The sequence below is a fragment of the Sceloporus occidentalis genome, unplaced genomic scaffold (assembly GCF_023333645.1).
Source record: "Sceloporus occidentalis isolate IW3139 unplaced genomic scaffold, rSceOcc1.0.p SCAF_6, whole genome shotgun sequence".
Classification (NCBI taxonomy): Eukaryota; Metazoa; Chordata; class Lepidosauria; order Squamata; family Phrynosomatidae; genus Sceloporus; species Sceloporus occidentalis.
The window spans coordinates 20132297-20155990 of record NW_028316986.1 but is presented as its reverse complement, the minus strand read 5'-3'; the positions used below and the strand labels follow the sequence as shown (position 1 = coordinate 20155990).

At 43.6% G+C, this 23694-nt stretch overlaps 1 protein-coding gene across 2 annotated transcripts in view; it reads left to right on the top strand.

Moving 5' to 3' along the window:
- Positions 1–2516: 2516 nt before the first annotated feature.
- LOC149310464 (lysophosphatidylserine lipase ABHD12) overlaps positions 2517–23694 on the top strand; it is a 51341-nt gene continuing 30163 nt past the window's right edge. Inside the window, exon 1 of one of the 2 annotated variants that reach the window (XM_089528992.1) lies at positions 2517–2838. In XM_089528992.1, the coding sequence (XP_089385118.1) occupies positions 2654–2838 (185 nt within the window). In that variant the 5' untranslated portion in view covers positions 2517–2653. Of the gene's footprint in view, positions 2839–23041; positions 23133–23694 lie in introns of those variants that run through there. The other variant, XM_089528993.1, reaches the window with a different exon arrangement.

Below are 23694 nucleotides of genomic sequence, written 5' to 3'. Positions count from 1 at the left end.
TGCGCAACTATAATCTACATATGTAGTTTCAACTGTAACAACACACACCTGTGCAATTTTCTCATGTGTGTTCACAAATACTTTGATCCTTAGCATCATATTCAATATTTCAAAGCCTACACACAGTGGAAGGAAAATTCTCACAACCTGGAATTTGACAGCAGTAACGGGGGACACAAAAGGCAGCATGAACTCCAACAAATTTGTGACAAGACACAAAAAAGAAAATAAAAAACCGAAGAAAGGGGAAACCAGATGAACGGACACAGTGTTTAAGAATGTGTTGGGAATCTTCTGGTACCACTGCCCTTATTATAACATCGACAACTTCATGTAAAGGGTCTTTCATATTCTGGAGAACAAGGATGGGCAAAATGAGGTGTGCTGGCATCACATGATACCCAAGTCCTTTTTTGCAATCCACAATCTCCTAACCTAGAGCATCCCTGACAACTCCATTTTATTTTTTGGATTTCCAGACCTTGTAAAATCTGGAGAAGCAGCATTATTAGATCAGGACAAGCAGCATGCCTTTCCAGGCCGGAGGATTAGAAAGAGTTAAATTCTGTCAACCAGGCTTTCAAAAGGAGTGACATCAGAGATCCCGCTAAATCTCTTGCTAACTAACTGGATCTGTGTCTTTCTGTGTGCACTAAACCAACCAAATACACTTAGTAATTGGAGGAGGGAACAAGCACACAGATACCCGCGACTGCAGACTTGACGGCTTTATAAAAATCTCTGTGTAAACTGTGCTCAGAGCCTTTTCTGCTGAAAAGTGTGGTTAGAATGCTATAATTAAATCAAGAAACAACCCTTGAGGATAACATCTGAAATCAGTTGTCAGGTGAAAGGGCATTTAATGACAGAGAACACCTTGAGAACTTTCCTTTCAATCTCTTTGAGATAACTTGCTGCTGTCAGAGGTTATATTAGGTGACCTTTGCCTCTCATTCAAGTTTTATGAGGAGCAGCTGCCTGCAGTGATCTCAAAGAATGGCCCAAATCCCATGACTAAATGGGAATATTGGGGATCTGCAGTCCAGGTGAAGCTGGGAAAGACATTGCAAATTAACAGCAGAGATTTCCACTGTATATTTTTCAGGTGTCTAAGGGCCAAAACACACTGCCAAAATAATCCAGTTTGAGACCGCTTTAACTGCCCTGGCTGAATGATAGGGAATTCTACTAACTGTAGTTTTGTGAGGCATTTAGCCTTCCCTGTCAGAGAGCTCTGGAGCCACAATACACTACAATTCCCAGGATTCCCTAGCACTGAGCCAGGGCAAAGTGGCCCCAGACTGGATTATTTCTCTACTGTGGTTTGGCCCTTAATCGTGTAACTCTGGAGATGTGGCATCATAAGATCGGCATGAATGTGAGTTGCTGCTGGCAAGAAAAGAAATAAAATATTGTATGTCCATGCTCAATGCCCAGGGTGACTGAGGTCCTCCTTTTCCAAAACATGTCCTACTTTTCAGCCTGACCTCCATTTGAGGATGGCTAAAGAGATTTAGTGGGATCTCTGATGTCACTCCTTTTGAAAGCCTGGTTGACAGAATTCAACTCTCTGCATCTGCATTACAGAAGTAATCCAGTTTCACACTACAGTAACTGCCATGGCTGAAGACTATGGAATTCTGGGAATTGTAGTTTGTTGTGGTACCAGAGTTCTCTGACAAAGAAAGTTAAATGTCTCACAAAACCAGACTTCCCAGAATTCCATAGCACTAAGACATGGTAGTTAAAGTGGTGTCAAACTGGATCATTTCTGCAGTGCAGATGCTGCCCAGGAAGCATCAATTCATATTTATAATAGTGTTTTTAGCTTTTTTTTATTTACGTCCTGCATTTTTATTAAATGTCCAACATTTTGTGGTGCACGGTCCTCTTTTGCGGTTATGAGATCTGGGCTGCATCCGCACCGCAGAAATAAACTGGTTTGACATCACTTGATGGCTCAATGCTATGGAATTCTGGGAAAGTACAGTTTGTTGCAGCCCTAGAATAAATAATCCGGTTTGACGCCACTTTATGGCTCGATGCTATGGAATTCTGGGAAAGTGTAGTTTGTTGTGTCACCAGGGCATTGAGCCGTGGGAGTTAAAGAGGTGTCAAATCGGATTATTTCTGCCCTAAGGATGCTGCCTAGATCACGCTGTCAAACTGCACTTCCCAGAATTCCATAGCCTTGAGCCAGGGCAGCCAAAGCGGTGTCAAACCGGATTATTTATGCCCTGCGGATGCTGCTGCTTAGGTGACCCAAAAGGAAAAAGAAAAAAAATACGCTTCAGGTACAGGAGAGTTTTTGTGGGATTATGAAGAGTTTTGCCTTGTTTTTTGAGGGGGGGAGAAAAAAGATTAAAAAGGGGGGCTTGATTTGTTTATTTTTCCCCCTCAGCGAAGGCGCGGCGGCCATTTTGGTTGTGGGCACGCGGGGCGGAGCCCACGGTTTTTTCCTTCTCGGTCTCCACCTCCGACAAAGAGGAGTCACGTCACGTGACTTTGGGTCGCCCCGTGATTGGCGGGGCCGCTCATCTTTGGGTGGCAGGGCTGGGGCTGGGAAGATGTAGCGGCGTTTTGGGCACGGAGGCGTCGTCGTCTTCATCATCATCTTCTTCCCTGGAGCGCGTTGGGAGCCGCCGCCGCCGGCATGAGAAAGCGGAACGAGTCTGTCACGTTGGAGCATGAGCGCTTGGCCTCTTCCTCCTCCGCAGCCGCCTCGGCGCCTCCGCAGCTGGAGAAGGGCTTCAGCTTGAGGACCAACCTGCGTCTGCCTGGCAACAGCGGCGGCGGCGGCGGCGGCGGCGACTCTGGAATGAATCGAACGTTCGGCAGGTGAGGCGCTCCTTCCGCCGCGCGCAGCCCCCCGTCGCCATGGCAACCAACGGCCGTTCTAACCCGGGCCCCCTTTTCACCGTTTCTATAGCAACGCGCGGCCTAGTCGCTTTTTAGACCCGTTTTGTTCCAATCCAGTTTGGAGACCGCTTTGACTGCCCTGTGCTGCTAGGGAATCCTGGGAACTGTAGTTTTGTGAGGCAGTTAGTTCCAGAGCTCTTCGACAGGAGAAAAACTAACTGCCTCACAAAACTACAGTTCCCAGGATTCCCTAGCAGCACTGAGCCAGGCCTGTCAGAACGGTCTCAAGAGGCTGCGTCCTCACTGGAGAAATAACCCAGTTTGACACCGCTTTCACCCCTGTGGTTCCATGCTATGGAATTCTGGGATTTGTAGTTTGCTTGTAATAATAATAATAATAATAATTATTGAAACTTGAGCGTTGGACTATAATGACTCTGGAGACCTGAGTTTGAATCCAGGCAAAGCCATGGAAACCCCATTGAGTGACCTTGGGCAAGGAGTCGCTCTCTCTCAGCCTCAGGGGATGGCAATGGCAAGAAAACCCCATGACAGGCTCGCTTTAGGGCAGCTGTAAATCGGAAATGATTTGATGGCACACGACAACGACAACAACTGCTGTCTATAAAGCCCTCAATAAGTTGCATCAGGTTTATCACCTACTTCCATTTTGGAGCAATACAAAAGCAAGCCAAAGGCAAATTCCCTTGATTTTTGACTAACCCTGTGAGATTTTTATCTAACAGTGGGTGACTCTCTGTAAATCGCACTCTCTCAGTCTCAGGGAAGGTCATGGCAACCCCCTCTGAAGAAACTGGCCAAGAAAACCCAATGGTAGGTTCATCTTAGGGGAGCCATACTTGAAGACGCACAAGAACAACAGCAGCATCCCACCAGCCGATCGCTATGGCAACCCCTCTCTCTGGAGATCCGCAGCATCGCCTCAGTGAAATGCCCTTGGTGCTCAGTTCCTCGCTCTAAGCCATCTTTCCTGCCTCCCTTTTGATCGATCTGGGACCAGTCTGGCTGGATTGGGTTTAAGAGGGAGAGGCCATGCAACCCTGCCAGAAAGGGCTGCTAGTTCCTTAGGAGCTTAGTCAATGGCCTCCCTCTCCTCCTCTTGCTGCATTGCCTTCGCGGACTGTGGCTCCCGGCTGAGAAAGGGGTGTGCGAGGTGTAGAAAGGGGTATGTAAAAATCCCACAGAGAGTAATGCCAGGGAAGGTGGAGGGATGTAGAAAGAGAGGTCCAAAGCACACTGCAGAAACAATCCAGTTTGAGACTGCTTTAAACCCCCCCCCCCCCAGGCTCAGTGCTAGGGAACCCTGGGAAAGGTAGATTATTGTGGTACTAGAGCTTTCTGACAGAGCTCCCAAACACACTGCAGAAATCATCCAGTTTGAGACCGCTTTGGCTGCCCTGGATCAGTGCTAGAAAGTTCTGGGAAGTGTAGTGTTTGTGAGACATTTAGCCTTCTCTGGTCCAAAACACACTGCAGAAATAACCTGTGCTACCTCTACCAGTGCCACTCTGTCACCTTGCTTTTCACCTGATTGGAATGACTGATATGCTTGCCTCATATTGATAACCATGGATTTACCATTTTGAGAAGAGGATTTGTTTTCATCTTTCCGCTCCATGCAAGTTGCAGTATAATCCTTGCAAGGTGACTTATGTTTGTTACTGGTGCCACTGCTGCCAGTGCCATCCGGTTACCTTGCTCTTCATCTGATTGGAATTACTGTGCTGTTTGCTTTATATTGACTGCCATGGATTTACCATTTTGAGAAGATGATCCCCCCATCTTATTACTCCGTACTATTTACAATAATATCCTTGCAAGGATATCTGTTTTGGGCTCATAATTAACACTGATTGTTCTCCACTATTATGATGAGCAGATATTTTATTGCCCATTGATAATTGTTTAATTATACGTGTATTTGTAAGAGTCTAACTAAATTTTGTGCAGTATCTTACTGTTTCTTGGTATCTGTACTTAGTGATTTATAGTGCACCCACACTTTGTTTTTTCTTCTCCCCTTGGTTTGGACGAATTTAGCCTTTTCTGTCAGAGTTCTGGTACCGCAAAAACTATGGTTCCCAGGATTCTCTAGCACTGAGACAGGGCTGTCAAAGCAGTCCCAAACTGGATTGCTTCTGCAGTGTGTTTGGACCAGAGAAGGCTAAACGTTTCACAAAACTACAGTTCCCAGGGTTCCCTAGCATTGAGCCAGGGCAGTCAAAACGGTCTCAAACGGGATTATTTCTGCAATGTGTTTTGGACCAAATGCTAGAAAGATAGACTCTATTAAGGAACTCACAGGCATGAATTTACAGGACATAAGAAAAGCAGTGGAAGACTTGGAGATGTCTCATCTGTTGGGTCGCCATGGGTCTATCGACTCGATAGCACTTAACAACAACAACAGATCCAAGTCATTTCAGTTTTGCAAGATTGTTAAAGAGTGGGTCCTTGGTATCTACTGCAGTTTGGTTCCAGGACTCCCCACCAAGGATACCAAAATCCATGGATGTTCAAGTCCCGTTATATACAATGGCAGAGTAAAACAGTGTCCCTTGCATAAAATAGCAACATCAAAGTTTGCTTAGAATCAGAGAGTTGAAAGAGACCGCAAGGGCCATCCAGTCCAACCCCCTGCCATGCAGGAAATCTCAATCAAAGCATCCCCGACAGATGGCCATCCAGCCTCTGCTTAAAGACCTCCAAGGAAGGAGACTCCACTACACTCTAAGGGAGTGTATTCCACTGTCAAACAGCCCTTACTGTCAAGACGTTCCTCCTAATGTTGAGGTGGAATCTCTTTTCTTGGAGCTTGCATCCATTGTTCCAGGTCCTGTTCTCTGGAGCAACAGAAAACAAGCGTGCTCCATCCTCAGTATGACATCCCTTCAAGTATTTAAACAGGGCTATCATATCCCCTCTTAACCTTCTCTTCTGCAGGCTAAACATCCCCAGCTCCCTAAGTCTTTCCTCATAGGGCATGGCTTCCAGACCCTTCACCATTTTAGTTGCCCTCCTTCGGACACGCTCCAGTTTCTCCACATCCTTTTTGAATTGTGGTGCCAGAATCGGACACAATATTCCGGGTGGGGCTTGACCAGAGCAGAATACATTGGCACTATTACTTCTCTTGATCTAGACACTATGCTTCTGTTGATGCAGCCTAAATTCGCATTGGCCATTTTAGCTGCCGCATCGCACTGTTGACTCATGTTCAACTTGTGGTCTGCTTGGACTCACTTTTGGAATATTTTCAAGCCGTGGATGGTGGAATCTATAGATAAAGAATTAGTACACATGGAGGGCTGACTGTATATGCCAGATCTTGTCTGGCAGGCTTGTCCAGATAATTTTAAATTGTGAATTAAGATGTTGAATTTTAAATGTGGACTGGTTTAAAATGTGTGCATCTTGGCTTGGGCCCAGGATACCTTGAGGACCGCCTCTCCCCATACAATCCGCCCCGCACACTCAGAACATCTGGGCAGCAGCTACTGAGGGTCCCAGGGGCAAGACTATCCTCCACTGCGAGGAGGACATTTGCCATCTCGGCCCCGACCCTCTGGAACATGCTGCCCATAGAGCTCCGCTCGACCACCTTCCTGGCACAGTTCAGGAAGGAACTAAAAACCATCCTGTTCAAGCAAGCATTCCCTGAAATAAGTCCTAGTTAGTCCCCCCCCGCCCCCAATTGACAGCAATGGTGAACTGGCTAGAAAGGTATTTTAATGTAATTTTAATGTATTTTTATTGTTATTCTATTGCATTCTGTGTTTGTTGATATGTTGTACACCGCCCTGATTGATAGAAGGGCGGTATAAAAATAAAGCTTTTATTATTATTTATTATCTTATTTGTCTGTTTAAACTGTTGCATATTTTAATTAATGTGCTTTAGCTGATGTTGTTAATTGTTGATTTGTTGTTGTTCTCTGCCTCAATAATAATAATAATAATATTTATTTGTTTGCCGCCTCTCCCTATTATAGGTTCGATAGGGAGAGGTGGGTAAGAAATAAATGGTGCTGTACAGACCAGCGCTTTGTGCCAGCCTGCACACATACTAGGGTTGCCTCGGGGTGTCCTTTCCAGACGCCCCGCAACGCTAGTATGTTGTAATGGCTTTGCCCTTTCTACATGGACGCCGCCATTATGTCATGGCCACGCTGCCTCCAAATGTAAAGGCTGCGCCAGCAACACAAACAAAGGAAGAAGCTCCGTTTCGGAGCTCCTTCTGGCGCTGCTGAAAGGGTGCCATAGGCGCCCTTTCAGCGGTGCCGGAAGGAGCTCTGAAATGGAGCTCCTTCCTTTGTTTGTGTCGCAGGTGCAGCCTTTACACAGCTGTGCCAGCGACACAAAGGAAAAAGGGGCCAAGCGGCCCCTTTCTCTTTTTCCCCGCTGCTGTCGGGGTGTCCTTGGGGCATGAAGCCCCAAGGACACCCCTTTCCAGGCCGCGGGGAATTGACCTTTTGCCGCTTCCCCGCGGCCTGGAAAAGCGGAGGATCGGGCCTCAGGGCTGCCCCTGTGGCAGCTGAGGCCCCGATCCGTCGGGGGGGGGCGGGTGCAGGCTGCCCCAAAGGGGCGGTCTGTACACCGACAAATATTATTGCTGTTAAAGGCTCCAAAAGTTCAGCTATATTTCAGAGGAAGGAACTGGTGAAACCACCTTTGAGTAATTTCTTGCCTAAAAAAATCCTATGAAATAAATGGGGCTGCTGTAGGCGAGTTGAAGGCTCATAGACACACACATACATTTATTTGAGACAGGAGGGTGGTGGACAGTGACCTGGAGTTAAGGTCATGTGTGTCACTAAAACATGGCTTTATGGTGTTTTAGATAAAAATCTTAATGGGATTAGTTGAAATGGAAGGGAATTTGCCTTTAGCTCGCTTTTACATTGCTACAAAATGGGAGTAGATTATAAACCTGAAGCTATTTATTGGGGGTTTTGTACATTTTATTGTTGTTGTGTTCCTTTAAGTCATTTCCAATTTGTGGCAACCCTAAGGTGAGCCTATTGCAGGGTTTTCCTGGCAAGATTTGTTCAGAAGAAGTTTACCATTTTCTTTCCCTGCAGCTGAGAGCATGTGACTTAGGCTTCCCATATCCCGCCTGGGGGCGGGACTTTCCCGATTTGGGGCGGGCCCGCACGGTCCCGCCCTGGTTTGGCCCCGCCCCCGGGACTCCCCCCCCCAGCGAGTCCTGCAGGCTTGGCTGGGGCTTGGAGGACGGCTGTCTTCCAAGCCCCAGCCATGCCCTGGGGGCTCCTCCGCGATCGCAGAGTCCTCCAGGCTTGGCTGGGGCTTGGAGGACGGCTGAAGCCAAGCCCCAAACCTCTGCCTGGCTGCCTCCATTTCTGGGGGGGGGGGCAAATCCCGGGGGTGGGGGCAAAATGGCGACGGAGGCAGCCAGGCAGGGGTTTGGGGCTTGGCTTCAGCGAGGCCCCATTCCCTTGCCTGGCTTCCTCCGTTGGCGACAGAGGCAGCCAGGCAGGGGAAAGAGCCTTTCCTCTTTCTCCTCCTCCTCTTCTTCTGCCTCCTTTTCTTCCTCCCCTTCTTCCTCCTCCTCTTCTTCTTCTTTCTCCTCCTCTTCCTCCCCTTCTTCTTCATCTTTTTCCTCCTCTTCTTCCTCCTCTCCTCCTCCTCCTCTTCTTCCTCCCCTTCTTCCTCTTCCTTCTTCCTCCTTTTCCTGCTCTTCTTCATCTTCTTCCTCCTCCTCTTCTTCTCCATCTCTTCTTCTCTTCCTCCTCTTCCTCCCCTTCTTCCTCTTCCTTCTTCCTCCTTTTCCTCCTCTTCTTCATCTTCTTTCGCCTCTTCTTCTCCATCTCTTCTTCTCCTCCTCCTCTTCCTCCCCTTCTTCCTCCTCCTCTTCTTCTTCTCCTCTTCCTCCTCCTCTGCCTTTTCCACTCTTTCTCCTCTTCAATGCCCAAATATGCTGTTTGGAATGGGGGGGGGGGAGGTTAGCCAGAAAGGGAAGTACATTTCTGGCATCTGTCTAGGAACAATGCCAAAATGTCCTCCATTTTGATCATGCCTAAGAAACATGCATTTATATTAACATTTTTTAAAAAAATCATCAATTTTTTGCGTGTCCTCCATTTTTTAATAAAAAAATGTGTCCTACATTTGAAAATTTTGTCCTACTTTTGTCCTACATTTGTCCCAGTTTGGAGGTCCAGAATTATGGCAACCCTAATGTGACTTGTCCAAGGTCACCCAGTGGATCTCCTGACTCAGCTGGGAATTGAACCCTGGTCTCCAGAATCACAGTCCAGCACTCAAACCACTGCGCCACACTGGTTCCCATATGTTTCCCAAATTTTGAGGGTCCTCCTGCCACAACGAACAAATCTTTTATGATGGAAGCGAAGTTGAACTGCAACTCCCTTAATCCCTAGCCAACACACTCCATTTTATGAAATGTTAGGAGTCATCATCCAGCAAAATTTGAAGACTTGCACTTTACCTACCTCTTTTTAAACTAAAACTAGAGTGTGTGCAAGATATAAATGAAATTGCATAGGTGATACAAGATGCCCCCTTGAATTTTATCCTACTTTAATCACAATTCTAAGAATAGTTTTAGTGGCACTTTATTTTGAGAAATGTGTTTCTGAAACCAGAATTATCAGTAATGTCAAGTCTTTCTGTATATCAAATCCTTTCATAGCACCATATCAGCAAGATCTTTTCTCATGGCATTAACTCCTCTGCTGGTAGCTAACTGATATTATTTATAAGCTTTTGGTAACTTTCTCTCCTGGTCTCTGGTCCTGGCTTGTTTACCTATTAAGATATTGCAGCATAACAGTGCTTTACAAGTGCTGTTAACTCTTAAAGCAACTTGATAGAGGGTGTATCTGCACTACCCTGGTATATCTGTACCAGCTGAATTGCCATTGTTCCATCCTATGGCATCCTGACATTTGTAGTTGGGCGAGGCACTTAGAAGATACCAAAGTATCCTGAGACAAGAGAGATTGGGGTTTAATCATAGAATCATAGAATCATAGAGTTGGAAGAGACCACAAGGGCCATCCAGTCCAACCCTCTGCCATGCAGGAAATCCCAATCAAAGCATCCCTGACAGATGGCCATCCAGCCTCTGCTTGAAGACCTCCAAGGAAGGAGACTCCACTACACTCCGAGGGAGTTTGTTCCACTGTCGAACAGCCCTTACTGTCGGGAAGTTCCTCCTAATGTTGAGGTGGAATCTCTTTTCCTGTAGCTTGCATCCATTGCTTCGGGTCCTAGTCTCTGGAGCAGCATAAAACAAGCTTGCTTCCTCCTCAATATGACATCCCTTCAAATATTTAAACAGGGCTATCATATCACCTCTTAACCTTCTCTTCTCCAGGCTAAACATCCCCAGCTCCCTGAGTCGTTCCTCATAAGGCAAGGTTTCCAGACCTTTCACCATTTTAGTCGCCCTCCTTTGGACAGTTTAATTTTATATTGATACTTTGGGAATTGTAGCTCAGGAGGGTAGACTAGAACTCTGTAACTGAAAATTGTAAGTATCTCACCAAACAACAGATCCCAGGATTCCATACTATTCAACCATGATATTTAAAGAAGTAGCAAACTGTCTAATAAAGGGGTTTGTGGCCTCACAAAGGACTGAGACATCTTGGATTATAGGACATACCTTTTTGTTTTGCTAATAGAGTTTAAAATGCTTTGTCTCCCATTACCACATGGCCAGAAAGAGGAGTGGCCTGCCTACATAGATATCCCTCCATACTCAGAACATCACCACCTACCTCTTGACTTTGGAAGCTTGTGACATATATTTTATGCGTTTTGGTTGCCCAATAAAGGCATCACTGTTTTGTGGATTTTGGATATTATAGTACACAGAACTGTGTAATTTATATACACACAGTGATGAGCTGGTTCAACTTCTAATGGATCAATTTCCAGTCCTAATAGACATTTAAGTTGTTTTGCTTTCAAAGACTGGCAATAATTCAAGCTTGGATGTTTGCATATCCAAATGTGCCTCTGCTTGTAATGTTAGGTATATGGTAACAGGGGAACACATGTAAAAGGAATAATCTCTGTCAGAAAGTTAACCTTTGCCTTGAGTTCCAATTTTGGGGAAAAGGTGGGTATAGATGATGAGCCTAGTGAACTCAGTAGGACTTCCCAGTTGCCTAGAGCAGCAGTTATAACATGTTTTAAAATTGATTATTAATAATTGTTCACCAATACTTACCCTGCAGTTCATACATTTTTCTGTTTCTGGTGTTAGTGAAAATAATGTTGTTGTTGTAAGAGGATTATTTCTGTCCTGTTGTCTAGATATTGCTGGATAACTGGATATTGCACCTGGAGTCTTCAGCAGGTAGATCAATCCATTACCATTGTGCTTTGGCCATTTGATGAACTATGGGAGACATTTCAAATGGATCTTTAAATTGAAATAAGATCACTTTATCTCCACTGAGGTTCTGTATCTTTATTATTCAGTCAGTCCAGTGCTACCCTGTTTTATTTATTTGTCTCATTATTTCACTGTTTAAAGGTCCTGCTCTCATTATAAATAATGAGCTGCTTTTATATGTAACCATATACTGTAGTTTAGGAATACAAGAGTCAGATTTAGCAAGCCTTGGGCTTACATAGGCAGTATTCTCCCCCTTTACTCTGATACAGCCATGAAATGTCTGCCTGTCTTTTTGTTCAACTGCACCTTGCTGTGTCATCCAAACCTAGATAGTTATAATTAACCTTGACTGTGGTTAATTGAGAGAGCCAGCATTGTGTAGTGGTTCGTGTTTGGGACTAGACTCTGAGAGACCAGGGTTTGAAGTCACAAACACTGAGCCTCAGAGAAAGGCAGTGGCAAACCTCTGAATAATTCTTGCCAAGAAAGCCCTGTGATAGGTTTGTCTTAAGGTATTCTTAAGGTTGAAAATTACTAGGCAAGCACCCAACAGCAATGGTTGGTTGGAACAAACCAGCTTCAAATAAGTTGTTTCAGCTAGACATAATATTAACTACAGTGTAGGGGTTGAACTAAATGCTAATGCAAGGTTAATCAAAAACAGAAACAGGCTCTTTTGATCTCAAAGCTGTGCCTGAAGAAATGGAAACAGTAGTTCATGAGCCTAAGGCTAATGGACTGAAGAAGAGTCTGACAGCACGCTTGATTCGATGTTATGTCTAAATGCAGCCTTTGAATACAAGTTGATGTAAGTTTGCCTTATTTTCCTGTTTGGCTTAGCCTTCAATAGAATACTCTGCTTACTTCAGTGTCTGACTGTAAAGTCAGAGGAGATCACATACACGCATAATTTCTTGCCCTTTTGGCAAGTGCTCTATGATGTCAACACTTTTTAAAACAGCTTCTTCTTTTATTAGAGCCAGTTCTTTTATTTTTAAATAAACAACAACAACTATTATTATTTAAAAAACTAAACACTATAATTATTTTAGAGAGCCAGCATGGTGTAGTGGATTGAATGTTGGACTAGGACTCTGGGAGACCAGAGTTTGAATTACCACTCAGCCACAGAAACCTACTGGATGATTGTGGGCTAGGTACACTCTCTCAACCTCAGAGGAAGGCAGTGGAAGCCTCCTTTGAACAAATCTTTCCATGAAAACCCTATGATAGGTTCACTTTAGGGCTGCCATAAGTTAGAAATGACTTGAAAGACACACCACCACCGAATTATTATTTTAACCAGTTTTGTTGCTAGAAAAACAAATGCATCATGTGTTTGCCTAGGGCAGAATTGTTGTTATTTGATTATACATGACCAACTATGTGTATTGTGTTTTAAAGAAAACAGGTATGGCAGGTCCTGATAAGCTTGCAAGCTAAAGCAGATAAAGGAAAACAGAGGATGCTGAAAATAGAGGGATAGATAAATGGAGGAATTATGTGATTATGTTGGTTTCACATTCTTTGGCATATCTGTGATAAGGAAATGATTCTCAGCTTTGGCCCTCCATATGTTTTGAACTTCAACTCCCAAATCTTTAACCACTGGCCATGCTCACTGGGATATCTTGGAGCTGAAATCCAAAATATCTGAAAGACAGAACATTGATAAACACTCTTGAAAGTTATTGGAACTAGTATAACGATCCAGGTGCTTTCTGGGATAGGTGAATATTGAAGAAAACTTGAAGGATATAAGGGAAGTGGTCACACATTCTGAAAGGTAATTACAGTTGTAGTGATATGTTCAGTCTTGGACATAGCTTGAGACAGTTAAGCATCTAGGCAAGATTATGAGAGGTAGTCAAAGTTTACAGGATTGAACAGAGAGTGAAAAACTGAGGTAGAGATAAACAGGTGAATGTTGACGGACAGTATGTATGTACTGAAAACTGAAAGGAGCCCTGGTAGGACAGTGGTTAAATGTTGGTACTGCAGCCACAACGTTGTAATTCGATACCAGAAGGCTCCTTGACGCAACCTTTTGTAGGTTGGAAAAATGAGTACTGTACCCAGATTGTTGGGGGCACTCAGGAAGTGCTAGTTCATGGATAAGCAGTATAGAAAGGTACTTGCTATTGATATTGCTATAATCATGGAAAGTGGAGAAGCTTCTTACAGACAGAGTATACAAAGAAAATGTAAACATAGGGCCAGGTACAGAGTACTGATGGACCCCAGAAGAATGAAGAAAAACTGAGGAAGTGGGTCTCTCCGTAGAAACCTGAAGGGTTGGAAAGAGGGTTGGAGCAGACAGGCAGGAAAAAGTGGCTTGAACCTGCTTTCCCGAAAGCAGGTTTAAACCAGGCTGTCTGCACAGCCCGCTCTCAAGGCAGGCTGAATATTCAAGGCCCGATGTCAAGCTGTGCCACTGGATAATATTTTTTTTTGTTCATCTCCCCCACCATGCATGCGCACCTTTGCAGAAACACACTACCCGTGACCTCCAATTACCCCCCATAGATGCCCAGATACCATTCTGTTGTATGGCTGCCCCTTTGAACTGCCACACAGTCACATGTGCGATGCCTCACCGGTACAGGGCATTTGTGCATTGGTGTGCTGATACATTGGCAAAGCACAATCATGCAGGCCTCCTTATATGCCCCCTTCACCCCATTCTCCCCTGTTGGACTGCCTGGTTTAAGCATGTTTTAATTACATCCATTGGAATTGTTGCACTTTGATTTTTCTGCTTTGCCACAGCCCTGCATTCATGCTGGGACGTTTACCTGCAGGTGTGAAGATGTGCATTTTTTGCCTTGAGTTGGAGTATCCCAGCTTCTTTTTGCTACGTTTTTTTGCTCTGGAGTTTCCAGCCGCTTTTAATGTGTGTGTTGTCTAAATGCCCTGCCTTCAAAGCAGCTGGAAACCACTTAGTTTTTTCCATCTGTTTCACCCCTAGGGCTGGAAGAGAACCAGTTGGTAACAGAAACCTTTATCGTTAAGCAGGTGTAGGAAACCTTTGGCCTGACACTCTCTTGTCTGGTCTGCTGAGGTTGTGTCCCACCTGCCGAGGGAGAGGATAGCTATTTTGAAACAGGAGTTCCCAAGAGAAAATGATTCACTAGCAATCCAGTGCTTCACGAAAGATCTGGAAGTATCTATTGTCTTGTCCTTGCCTTTTGTTTTTGTCCTTGCCTTTCCTACTGGTCAAGGCAAGGGCCCAGGAAAGCTAGCCCCACTGAGGACACTGCACTTCTGGGTGTTGAGAGTTTTAGTTCCCAAAGGTGAGCAGCATACTAGGAGATAGATGTTAATCTCCCTCCCCTGCCTCATACTGCCTAACATAGGTACAGTATAGGGAATATTCTATATTCCTGATGAATTGCAGCTCCCAATGGCATGCTCCTAGAGCAGGGATGGGAATTCTGTCACTCTCCAGAAGTTGTTGTAATGCAGTTCCCTGCAGCCCTGGTCATCACAGTCAGTGGCGAGGAAGTTGTAATCCAGTGATGATGCTAATGTAAAACATAAAGATAAGAGTAATTGGGCAAAAGTTGAAGAGTGAGTTTGAATTAAGAAATGAGGAAGTATTTTATTCAACTCACATTGGATACATACTTAACTAATCTGCATTTCACAAATTAGTATGCAAATCACAGTAAGTTATATCTTTTCCAGATTTTGCAAGACAATTTTCAAAGTAAAGCATACACAATATGTATAGTAGTGAAAAGCATCATACAAGAGAAAGCAGCCTGCAAAGTTGTGTATTTTAGGCAATAGCCCTCTCCCCCATGCGCATTAATTTACATAGGAAACATTTAGACCTGTATGGAGGTGGAATGGAACAAACTGCAAGCTAGAAAAATAAGAAATTGAACTTTACAGATCTTCCCATTCTTAGTCAAAGGGTGATTTGTTTATTTGTTCAAAAGTGTGAAGACAGTTGTGTGTTTAAATTCTAAAAAAAAAAAAAAAAAGCATCAGAAACTTTTCCAGAATTTAGGAACACATGATGATAAGGGAAATATATAACATCAGAATAGCACATATTTTGCATATTTTAATTTTATCTCTCACCTCTTTTGTATTATTGTCATAAACTTGATGGATGACAAACTACAAGAGGCAGAAATTATGTATTTGACAATATTGGTTAGAAATTATTTTTATGAGGGTGGAAAAATGAGCTTTTCACTGGCCTTCTTGTCCTCTGGTAGGGTTTTTTTCCTTTCACTTTTTTCTCTTTGTGAATGCTGGAAAGGACTTTCTCTGATATTAATTTCTTGTAACATCCCTTGAATCAAGTAAGTTCCTCAAATACTATATAATCTGTGTATATACCTCATTGTCAAAAAGGCTAGTAATGACAACCTTAGAGCAGGGGTGGAGAACTTTGGAATTCTATGGCCCGTTACAGACGGGCATAAAAGTATGGACTGGGTCTGTACTAGGGTTAGAAAGGGGCGTCACTTCTTGACGCCCCTAACCCTAGTACAGACCCAGTCCGTACAAAATGGCGGTGCCCGTTCCACACGGGGGCTGCCATTATGACGTCACCACCGCGCCACCTCCAGATGAGGTGGCGCGGTGGTGTTGTCGCGCCGCGCGAGGGTACCTAGAGTGCCCTTTCCGCGGCGCGAGAAGGAGCTCTGAAACAGAGCTCCTTCCAGCTTTGCGTCGCTGGGCACAGCCTTTACATGGCTGCACCAGCGACGCAGAGGAGAAAGGGGACGAGTGGTCCCTTTCTTCTCCTCCCTGCCATCGGGTGTCCTCGGGACTTGAAACCCCAAGGACACCCCTTTCCAGGCCGCGGGGAAGCGGCCTTTTGGAGGTTCCCCGCGGCCTGGAAAGTGGCGGATTGGGGCCTCGGAGGGGCCCCAATGGGTGGTCTGTCACGCGCCCTATATGTTTAACATTACAGCTACCATCACTGCTACTCATCCAGTGGTAAGGAATTGTGGGGGTTTTAGCTTTAAAATTCTTGAGGACCAAAGATTCCCTATCCTTGCTTTAAAGACCTGTGGTTTACATTAAATAGCAGTGCTTCATAGTTAGCTTTATAATATAGCGGGAAGTGCGGGAAATGATTTTGTATTATGCTTATAATGAAGTTACATTAGGATCCATTTATTGTATTACTGTAGATAGAGTATTTCCACTGAGAAATACACAAACATCCTTTCTGTGTATTGTCTCTGTGTGTTTTTTTCTGGCATCTTTTTGTGACCAATTCTGTAGTTTGATTTAATGTGCTGTTTGAGTCCACCCACCCTCTTACCTACTGTTCAAAGAAGTTATTTTTCTTCGTAGAAAATTGCCCACTCATTTACAAGAAATAAGTGACAAAAAGTAAGCCTATGAAACTAACACATTTCTGCTGATAAGATGCAGATTACAGCTCAGGGAACTTCATGGGTATTATTAGCTAGGTGTTACAATCATACCATTTTAACATCATCTGCTATACAAAGTTACTGATTTTTTAAAGAACGAGACACTTGCTATCTTCTAAATCATTCCTCAAAATTTATTTTTACTATCATAGCCTTTTCATGTCGACCTAGTCCTTCTCTGCAACCAGAATTAAGCCTAGCTAAATCTGTATTTCTTTTACATCTCTCTCTCTCTCTCTCTTCTGTGTTCTTACCACTTTCAACATCTAAATTGTAGTTCCTTGGAGTTGCCCTTGCCTTTTGTCTACATAATTCTATAATGGTATGAACAACACTGATACTTTTAAAATACTGAAATAGGACAGAATTCAACCTCATATCTGTGATGGTAAAGTCAGAACATTTGTGCAAATACTGTATTTAAAATCGTTGAGGTTTTTGTTCAATGTTGTTGTTTTGTATTTTTGTTGACAACCATGTTTTCCATGGCTTTACTTTGTTTTGAAATTTCTTCAAGGCTTGTAGGTGATTCTGATGATCTAGATGCCTTTAGTCCTGTTTTGGCTTACAAGACCAGAACACTGTTTCAGCTTTCCGTTCCTGCCTAGCTTTCAGATAGTTATGTAATATACAGTTAAGATTTTAGAGTTGCACAAGATGAGCCAAAGAAAGATTAAACCTAAAGCCAATTCCTGTGGCAGTGTTTTTTTTCCATCCCCAAAATGTAATAGTTGCAACCACTTACTGGGAGCAATTGTTGGTATCTTCACATTTCTCCTGAATAGAGACCATAGTTCACTTGTAGGGCACATGCTTTCAATGAAGGGCTTATCTTATCAGATTCAGTCCTTAATAACTCCAGATAAGGAATTTCTGGAACCAGGTCTGGACAAGACACTTGTCTGAGTTCTGGAGAGCTTTTCCAACCCATGATTGGAGCTACTAAGGGACACTGTACAGTATTATTTGATGCACAAACTCCAAAGGGCACCCGATTCTTTCTTCTCTTGTGATGTTCTGTCAGCAAAACCTGCACATCTACTTAGCTGCCAAAATTATCTTTTAAAGTGGATAATTGAGCTCTGGAGGCACAGGCCTGGTTGAGGCAGCAAAGCAATTATGAGAGCGCTGATCAGCACTTGGTTTGCCCTCTTTTCCCAAACCTTGTGGGGTTGGAGACCCTGCTTTATAGTAAAACCTTTCCTTTTATGGATATGGGAATGAACTTCAAGCATATGCATCACAGGTCGTGTGTGTTCTGGAACCCACTTTTCTCTTAGCCTAAGCAGCGATGGTCAGCATCTAGGCATGGTTATCTGTTGGGTATATTCTTTGACAGCAAGACAAAAGTGTGCATGCACAACTTGAATTTGTTGTGATTTGCAGGGTTCAGAGATAGGTTGTTATTTTTCTGTTATCTCTAGAGAATCTCTTCTTTCCTCCCCCAGATTTTCCTTTGCATGCATACTCTGTCTTTGGAAATACATAATCTGAATTTCTGCTCAGAGTGGGGAGAACTGTGATGCGGAAATACAGAATTGCTTATTGTTACAGGCCAAGGGAAGACTACCTGCAATGGCACTTCTTTAAAGGGCTACAGTTGGAAAAGGCATTTGTATGAGAATTTCATTTTTCTCTTCCCTATTACAGAGGGCTATGTTTGTTGTTTTAACTGTTTTCTGTTAAAATAACTATTTGCTTAGAGTAAATTATTTTCTTAGGAGCAAATTCTTATTCTGCCTCTGTGGTTCTGCAGTTAATTTTTAGCCCTTTCTAGGATCCTTGACAGAGAGACATTGGCGGGATACATACCGCCATTTAGTACGTATAGAATACGTACTAGGGTTAGGAAGGGGCGGTGCTTCCGCACCCCCCTAACCCTAGTACGTATCCTATACGTACAAGATGGCGGCGCCCCTTCCACATGGGCGCCGCCATCTTTGCGTATCGGACGCTGAGCGTCCGTATGCGTCGCGCCACTTGTGACGTAGCGAGCGCGCCCCTGGCACCTCGCTACGTCGCAAACGCGACGAAAAAAGAAGCTCCATTTTGGAGCTTCTTTTTCGGTCCGCGCGGGAGTCGGGCCGTGTGAAGGCTCCGGCTCCCCCGCGGACCTACTGGCGGCGGCGGCAGAGCGCCGCAAAGTGGCGGTATGTACCCCGCCATTAAAAATGGGCTCTTCTTTTCTAGGCCATGAATGACTAATACAGATATTTGTGGGCTTGTAATGTTCGTGGACTGATTTTTCTATCTTTGATGATGCTGTCTTTCATGTCTCACGTTTTGTTTTGTTCATCCGTTGGCTGATCTAATGAGGTGCAGTGCTTTGAGGACTAGAATTCCTGAGAACCATATTTGCTCAGGTCTGGAAATTATATAAGTGATCATGGGCAAATCACTTTGTCTCAGCCTTAATGGAAGGCTGTGGCAAACCTCATAGTAAATCTTGCCAAGAAAACCTGCAGATAGTATCACCATAAATTGATGTTGACTTAAAAGCGCATAACAACAATCTATCTGGCACAAGGCCAAAGGTGTGTGCAGAATTAGTCACAGTTCTGTATGTACTGTAATACCTTTCGTTGGAGAATACTGTAAGCAGCAGAAGAAAGGAGCTGTAATGAATCAGGGTTAGTAAACAGAAACCAGTAATCAGGAAATTGGGATCAGAGGTCATAGTCTCCTGTTTTACAAAGAATGTAGCTCATCTTGGAGCAGGAGTCCAAACACAAATAGAGATAATTGTGACTGTACAGTGAGGCCTTTTGACATACCTGCTTATAGAGCTCTGTCTATTTCTTGTCACTCTTTTCAATACCTTCATGGAGCCAGTGGAAGATTATGAAATAGCAAAGTAAAAGAGATGGCTGGCTGAGGTGAGGGCAATTCACATCTAATAGGCAAAATAATCTTTGCATTTCATTGTCGAGGTCATAAGTGGACTTAATGTGGCTCATGGAACTGCATACAACCTCCAGCTATGTTTGCAAACTGCACTGCTAAAATTTCAGGGTGCATTTTCAGAAAAAGGCTGAATCCAACTTTGAAGTAAAGTATCTTTACAATAAAATTCTAAATCATCTTACAGGGCATGGTCTTCTCTTGTGTTGTACTTCAAATGCCAATCTTACATTTGCGGCCACCATAAAAAGTGGCAATCTGTTTTTGAAACAAAGCACTTGGGGAATGTGCATCTTGTTTACAGAATAACCAACATTTTGGGAAACACAAATCATGTAAACAAGGTGTGCTATCTTTTACTTCTTGCTTCAAACATCTGGGAATAAGATACTGCTGCTCCCATTGATTGTTTGCTGAGTGATGTTGTTGACCTTCTGGTCAGTTTTTAAGTTGTATGTTTTTGTTTGTTTGTTTGTTTTTAAATTTTGCATTGGATTTAATACTTTTTTAAGGGGGGGAGGGCACCAGGGATTTTATATGTGCTGTATTTTTAACTTTGTTAGCTGCCCCGATTGTTCTCAGAGGGGCGGGATACAAATAAAATTATTATTATTATTATTATTATTATTATTAAGGCAAATTGTGGCTTTCATTTTTCACCATCAGCATTTTGCAGCACAATAGTGGTGACAAGTCTGGCCCATAGGAGTTTGGTTCTCCATCCATCCAAATAGTCCACCTCCAATTTAAGTTGTCACAGCAGGATTTCAGGATCTGCAAAGCAAACAAGTTATAGAAACCACGTGTGAAGAATGAACTTAAGACACTTTTGAAAACTCTGCTGTAAATTAGCTGCTTAATATTTGTGCACCTAGATAAAGTTGTTGTGCAAATGTATATTTTAGTGTTCCAGGAGATTTTGTGGAGGTGATAAAGCCTCTGGCATTGACAAACCAAGGGTCACAGACCGCCCGTTTGGGGCGGCCTGCACCCGCCCCTTTCCCCGCTGTATCGGGGCCTCAGCTGCCAGACCGGCAGCCTCCGAGACCCCGATCCGCCGCTTTGCAGGCCGCGGGGAAGCGGCAAAAGGCCGCTTCCCCACGGCCTGGAAAGGGGTGTCCTTGGGGCTTCAAGCCCCAAGGACACCTGGTGACGGCAGGGAGGAGGAGAAAGGGGCTGCTTGGCCCTTTTCTCCTCTGCGTCGCTGGGCACAGCCCAGCGACGCAAACCCCAGAAAGAGTTCCGTTTCGGAGCTCCTTCTTGCACCGCGGAAAGGGCATTCTAGGCGCCCTCGCGCGGCGCAAAGACGTCACGTCCGCACCTACTCGTTTGGAGGTGGCACGGTCGTGACGTCGTAATGGCGGCGGCCGTGTGGAACCCCGTGTGACGCCCCTTTCTAACCCTAATACGGACCGAGTCTGTATTTTCAGGCCCGTCTGTAACGGGCCCAAGGTACCCTGATGTGCTCCTCATCCAGCCCATTACCTCTTCCATGCATTCATTCAGAGGAGGCACACTATCCTTAGCTGAGACTGTTTTTCAATGCATGGAGAAGTATATTTGGGTGTTACCAGCGTACTAATAAAATCCCAGCCCATGTTGCATTAGAAAGCAGTGCAGGAGGGACATGCTCTTACAGCAGACAAGACAGAGGTTTCTAGTTGAAGAAAGAGAGGGGTAGATGAAGCAAGATTAAAGGAGGGGTCAAAGAAAAGATGGTAGGTAGAAGAAATACTCCAGAAGGATGAAAAGATGCAAAGGCCAGAGTCTGGGGAAGGAAATTTTGAGGTGGGGGAGTATGAATTGCTAGAAAAGGAGAGGTACATACATACATGTGTGTGTCTATGTGTGTGTATATATATATACTGTACATTTTGAATTTTGGTCGTCTCCCTGGGGTATCAGCTACCACTCCTAATTTGCAAATTTCATAGGCATGCCCTCTATTCCATCACCCAAGTCACTGACAAAGGAGGCACACACAAACACACACACAGAGAGAGAGAGAGAGAGAGAGAGAGAGAGGAACTGCAAGAGTGAGTAAGACTGAAGGTCAAATACATTTGCATTGAAAAAAACTAAACACACCCAGAAACTTATTTGGCTCCAGGCCTCTAGCCTTTACCATGTATGCGTTGTATACAGAATGGTCTATGTTATTGATTTGCAAATGCATAGCAAGTCAAAGGAGAACATAATATGATGTGTTTTTTAAGACATAGATGCTAAAGGTTATGAAGTTGTAAAGCGTTGTCACAGAATATCCCCAAGATCTGCTGTGTCATATTGCAAAAATATTGCAAAAGTTCAAATTGTAAAGGAGAAGTGTGTATGACTCTTAGAGATCCACTTGTCTATATTTCAGTATGTTGAATTAAATCAAAACTTGTGTTATCTTGTAGCTCTCTCTAGCAGAAAACACCTCATATACAAAATCAACTCTAAATTGGGTCTGTTGCTCTTGTATGGCAAAAAGCAGGTATGTCTATTAATACTTAAAAGAAGCACAAACCCTTATCTGTAAACTACTTCAGCAACAAAGTTGACCTCATAGTCATATGACTGTGAATCAAGCCTCTTCCGGATTTGTGTTTTCTTTTTTCCCCTCCTTTGTGAATTATTCCAGCAGCTATCAAAAAGGTCTCTAGTGGTGTTCTGGATTTTGCTCACTTCTCAGTATTTCAAGCTGTCTAGCTCCTGTGCTCTACTGATATTACAGTTAGGAGGGGAAGCCTATTATAATTGAACCTGATTGTGCAATTGTTCTAAAATATATGTATGTATATGTGTATTAAACAGCTAGAAAAACAATTGTTCTGATGCAGTTCCTTCTGCCATAGGGAGAACAGAGTAAAAACCTAATAGCCCAAATTTAAGTAAAATATATGGTGAAAGTGATTGTGAATTCTGCTGGAGAGATTTAAGTCATATCTTGATCATACCTGATTTAAGAAACATTTGGCACATTCTTTTTGGTTATTGATGGACCATAGATACTGAGTATCTACCCTAGTGCATTTTAAATGAACGCTACCCTATTAACGTAGCATAAATGTCATGTTTCTGCTTTCAGTTGGGAGCTGAAACAGCCCAATAATTTTGTTCTAACCTATCTTTCCAAAACGGAGAAGCTAAAGATAATTCCGTTATTACGATAGCTGTAATATTTTTCATTGTTGTTGTTATTAGTACAGTATTTCATTTACATCCTATCTTCCCTGACCCAACCCAATCCATAGAAAAGAAAGAAGTAAAAACAGCACAGTATACTATTAGAAAACAATTTCTTGTAAACAGTCAGTTCCAAAAACCCTGTTGGAAAAGGAAAAGGTCTTCTGTTGATGTAAGGACAGCAGTGTGGGAGTTAGTATAACCTCTTAGAGTCATACAGTTGGAAAAGACCTGAAGGGCTATTGGATTCAAACCCATGTGGGGATACACAATCAACAGCCTCCATTTAAAAATCTCCAAGGAAGGAGACTCCACCACACTTGGAGGAAGTGTGTTCCACTGTTGAAAGGCTCTTACTGTCAGGAAGTTCTTCCTAATGTTGAGGTGGGATATCTGTGCCTTTCATTTTTTCTTCCTAAGTGTAGTACCTTACATTTCTCCCTGTTCAAGTTGATTTTATTAGTTTTGGCTCAGCTTTCTAATCTATTCAGGTCATTTTGAATTTTGATCATCTCCCTGGGGTATTAGCTACTACTCCTAATTTGGTGTCATCTGCAAATTTCATAGGCATGCCCTCTATTCCATCACCCAAGACACTGATAAAAGAATATTGTAACTATGAAGCAACTGTAATTTTCTAAGATTGTTATACTGATAAATCTGGGTGTTGTAAACAAGTATAGTAAAAATAGCCTGAAGCAGGACTACTCAAAAGTGCCCAGGTATAATTACATCTGTTTTTATTTATGGGAATCCCTGTTTCTAGAAACTTGGCAAACAAGAAATTTCTCTTTCCCTTCTCTCCTGCCCTAGTATTTGAACTAGGGCAGGCTTCAATGTTGGCAAATGAGGTGGTATACCTCCCTCACTCTTTTAATGAGGGACACCTGTATTCATCTCTTATTCCCCTTGTCTTTTCACCCTTTCTCTGTCAGAATGTAACTTT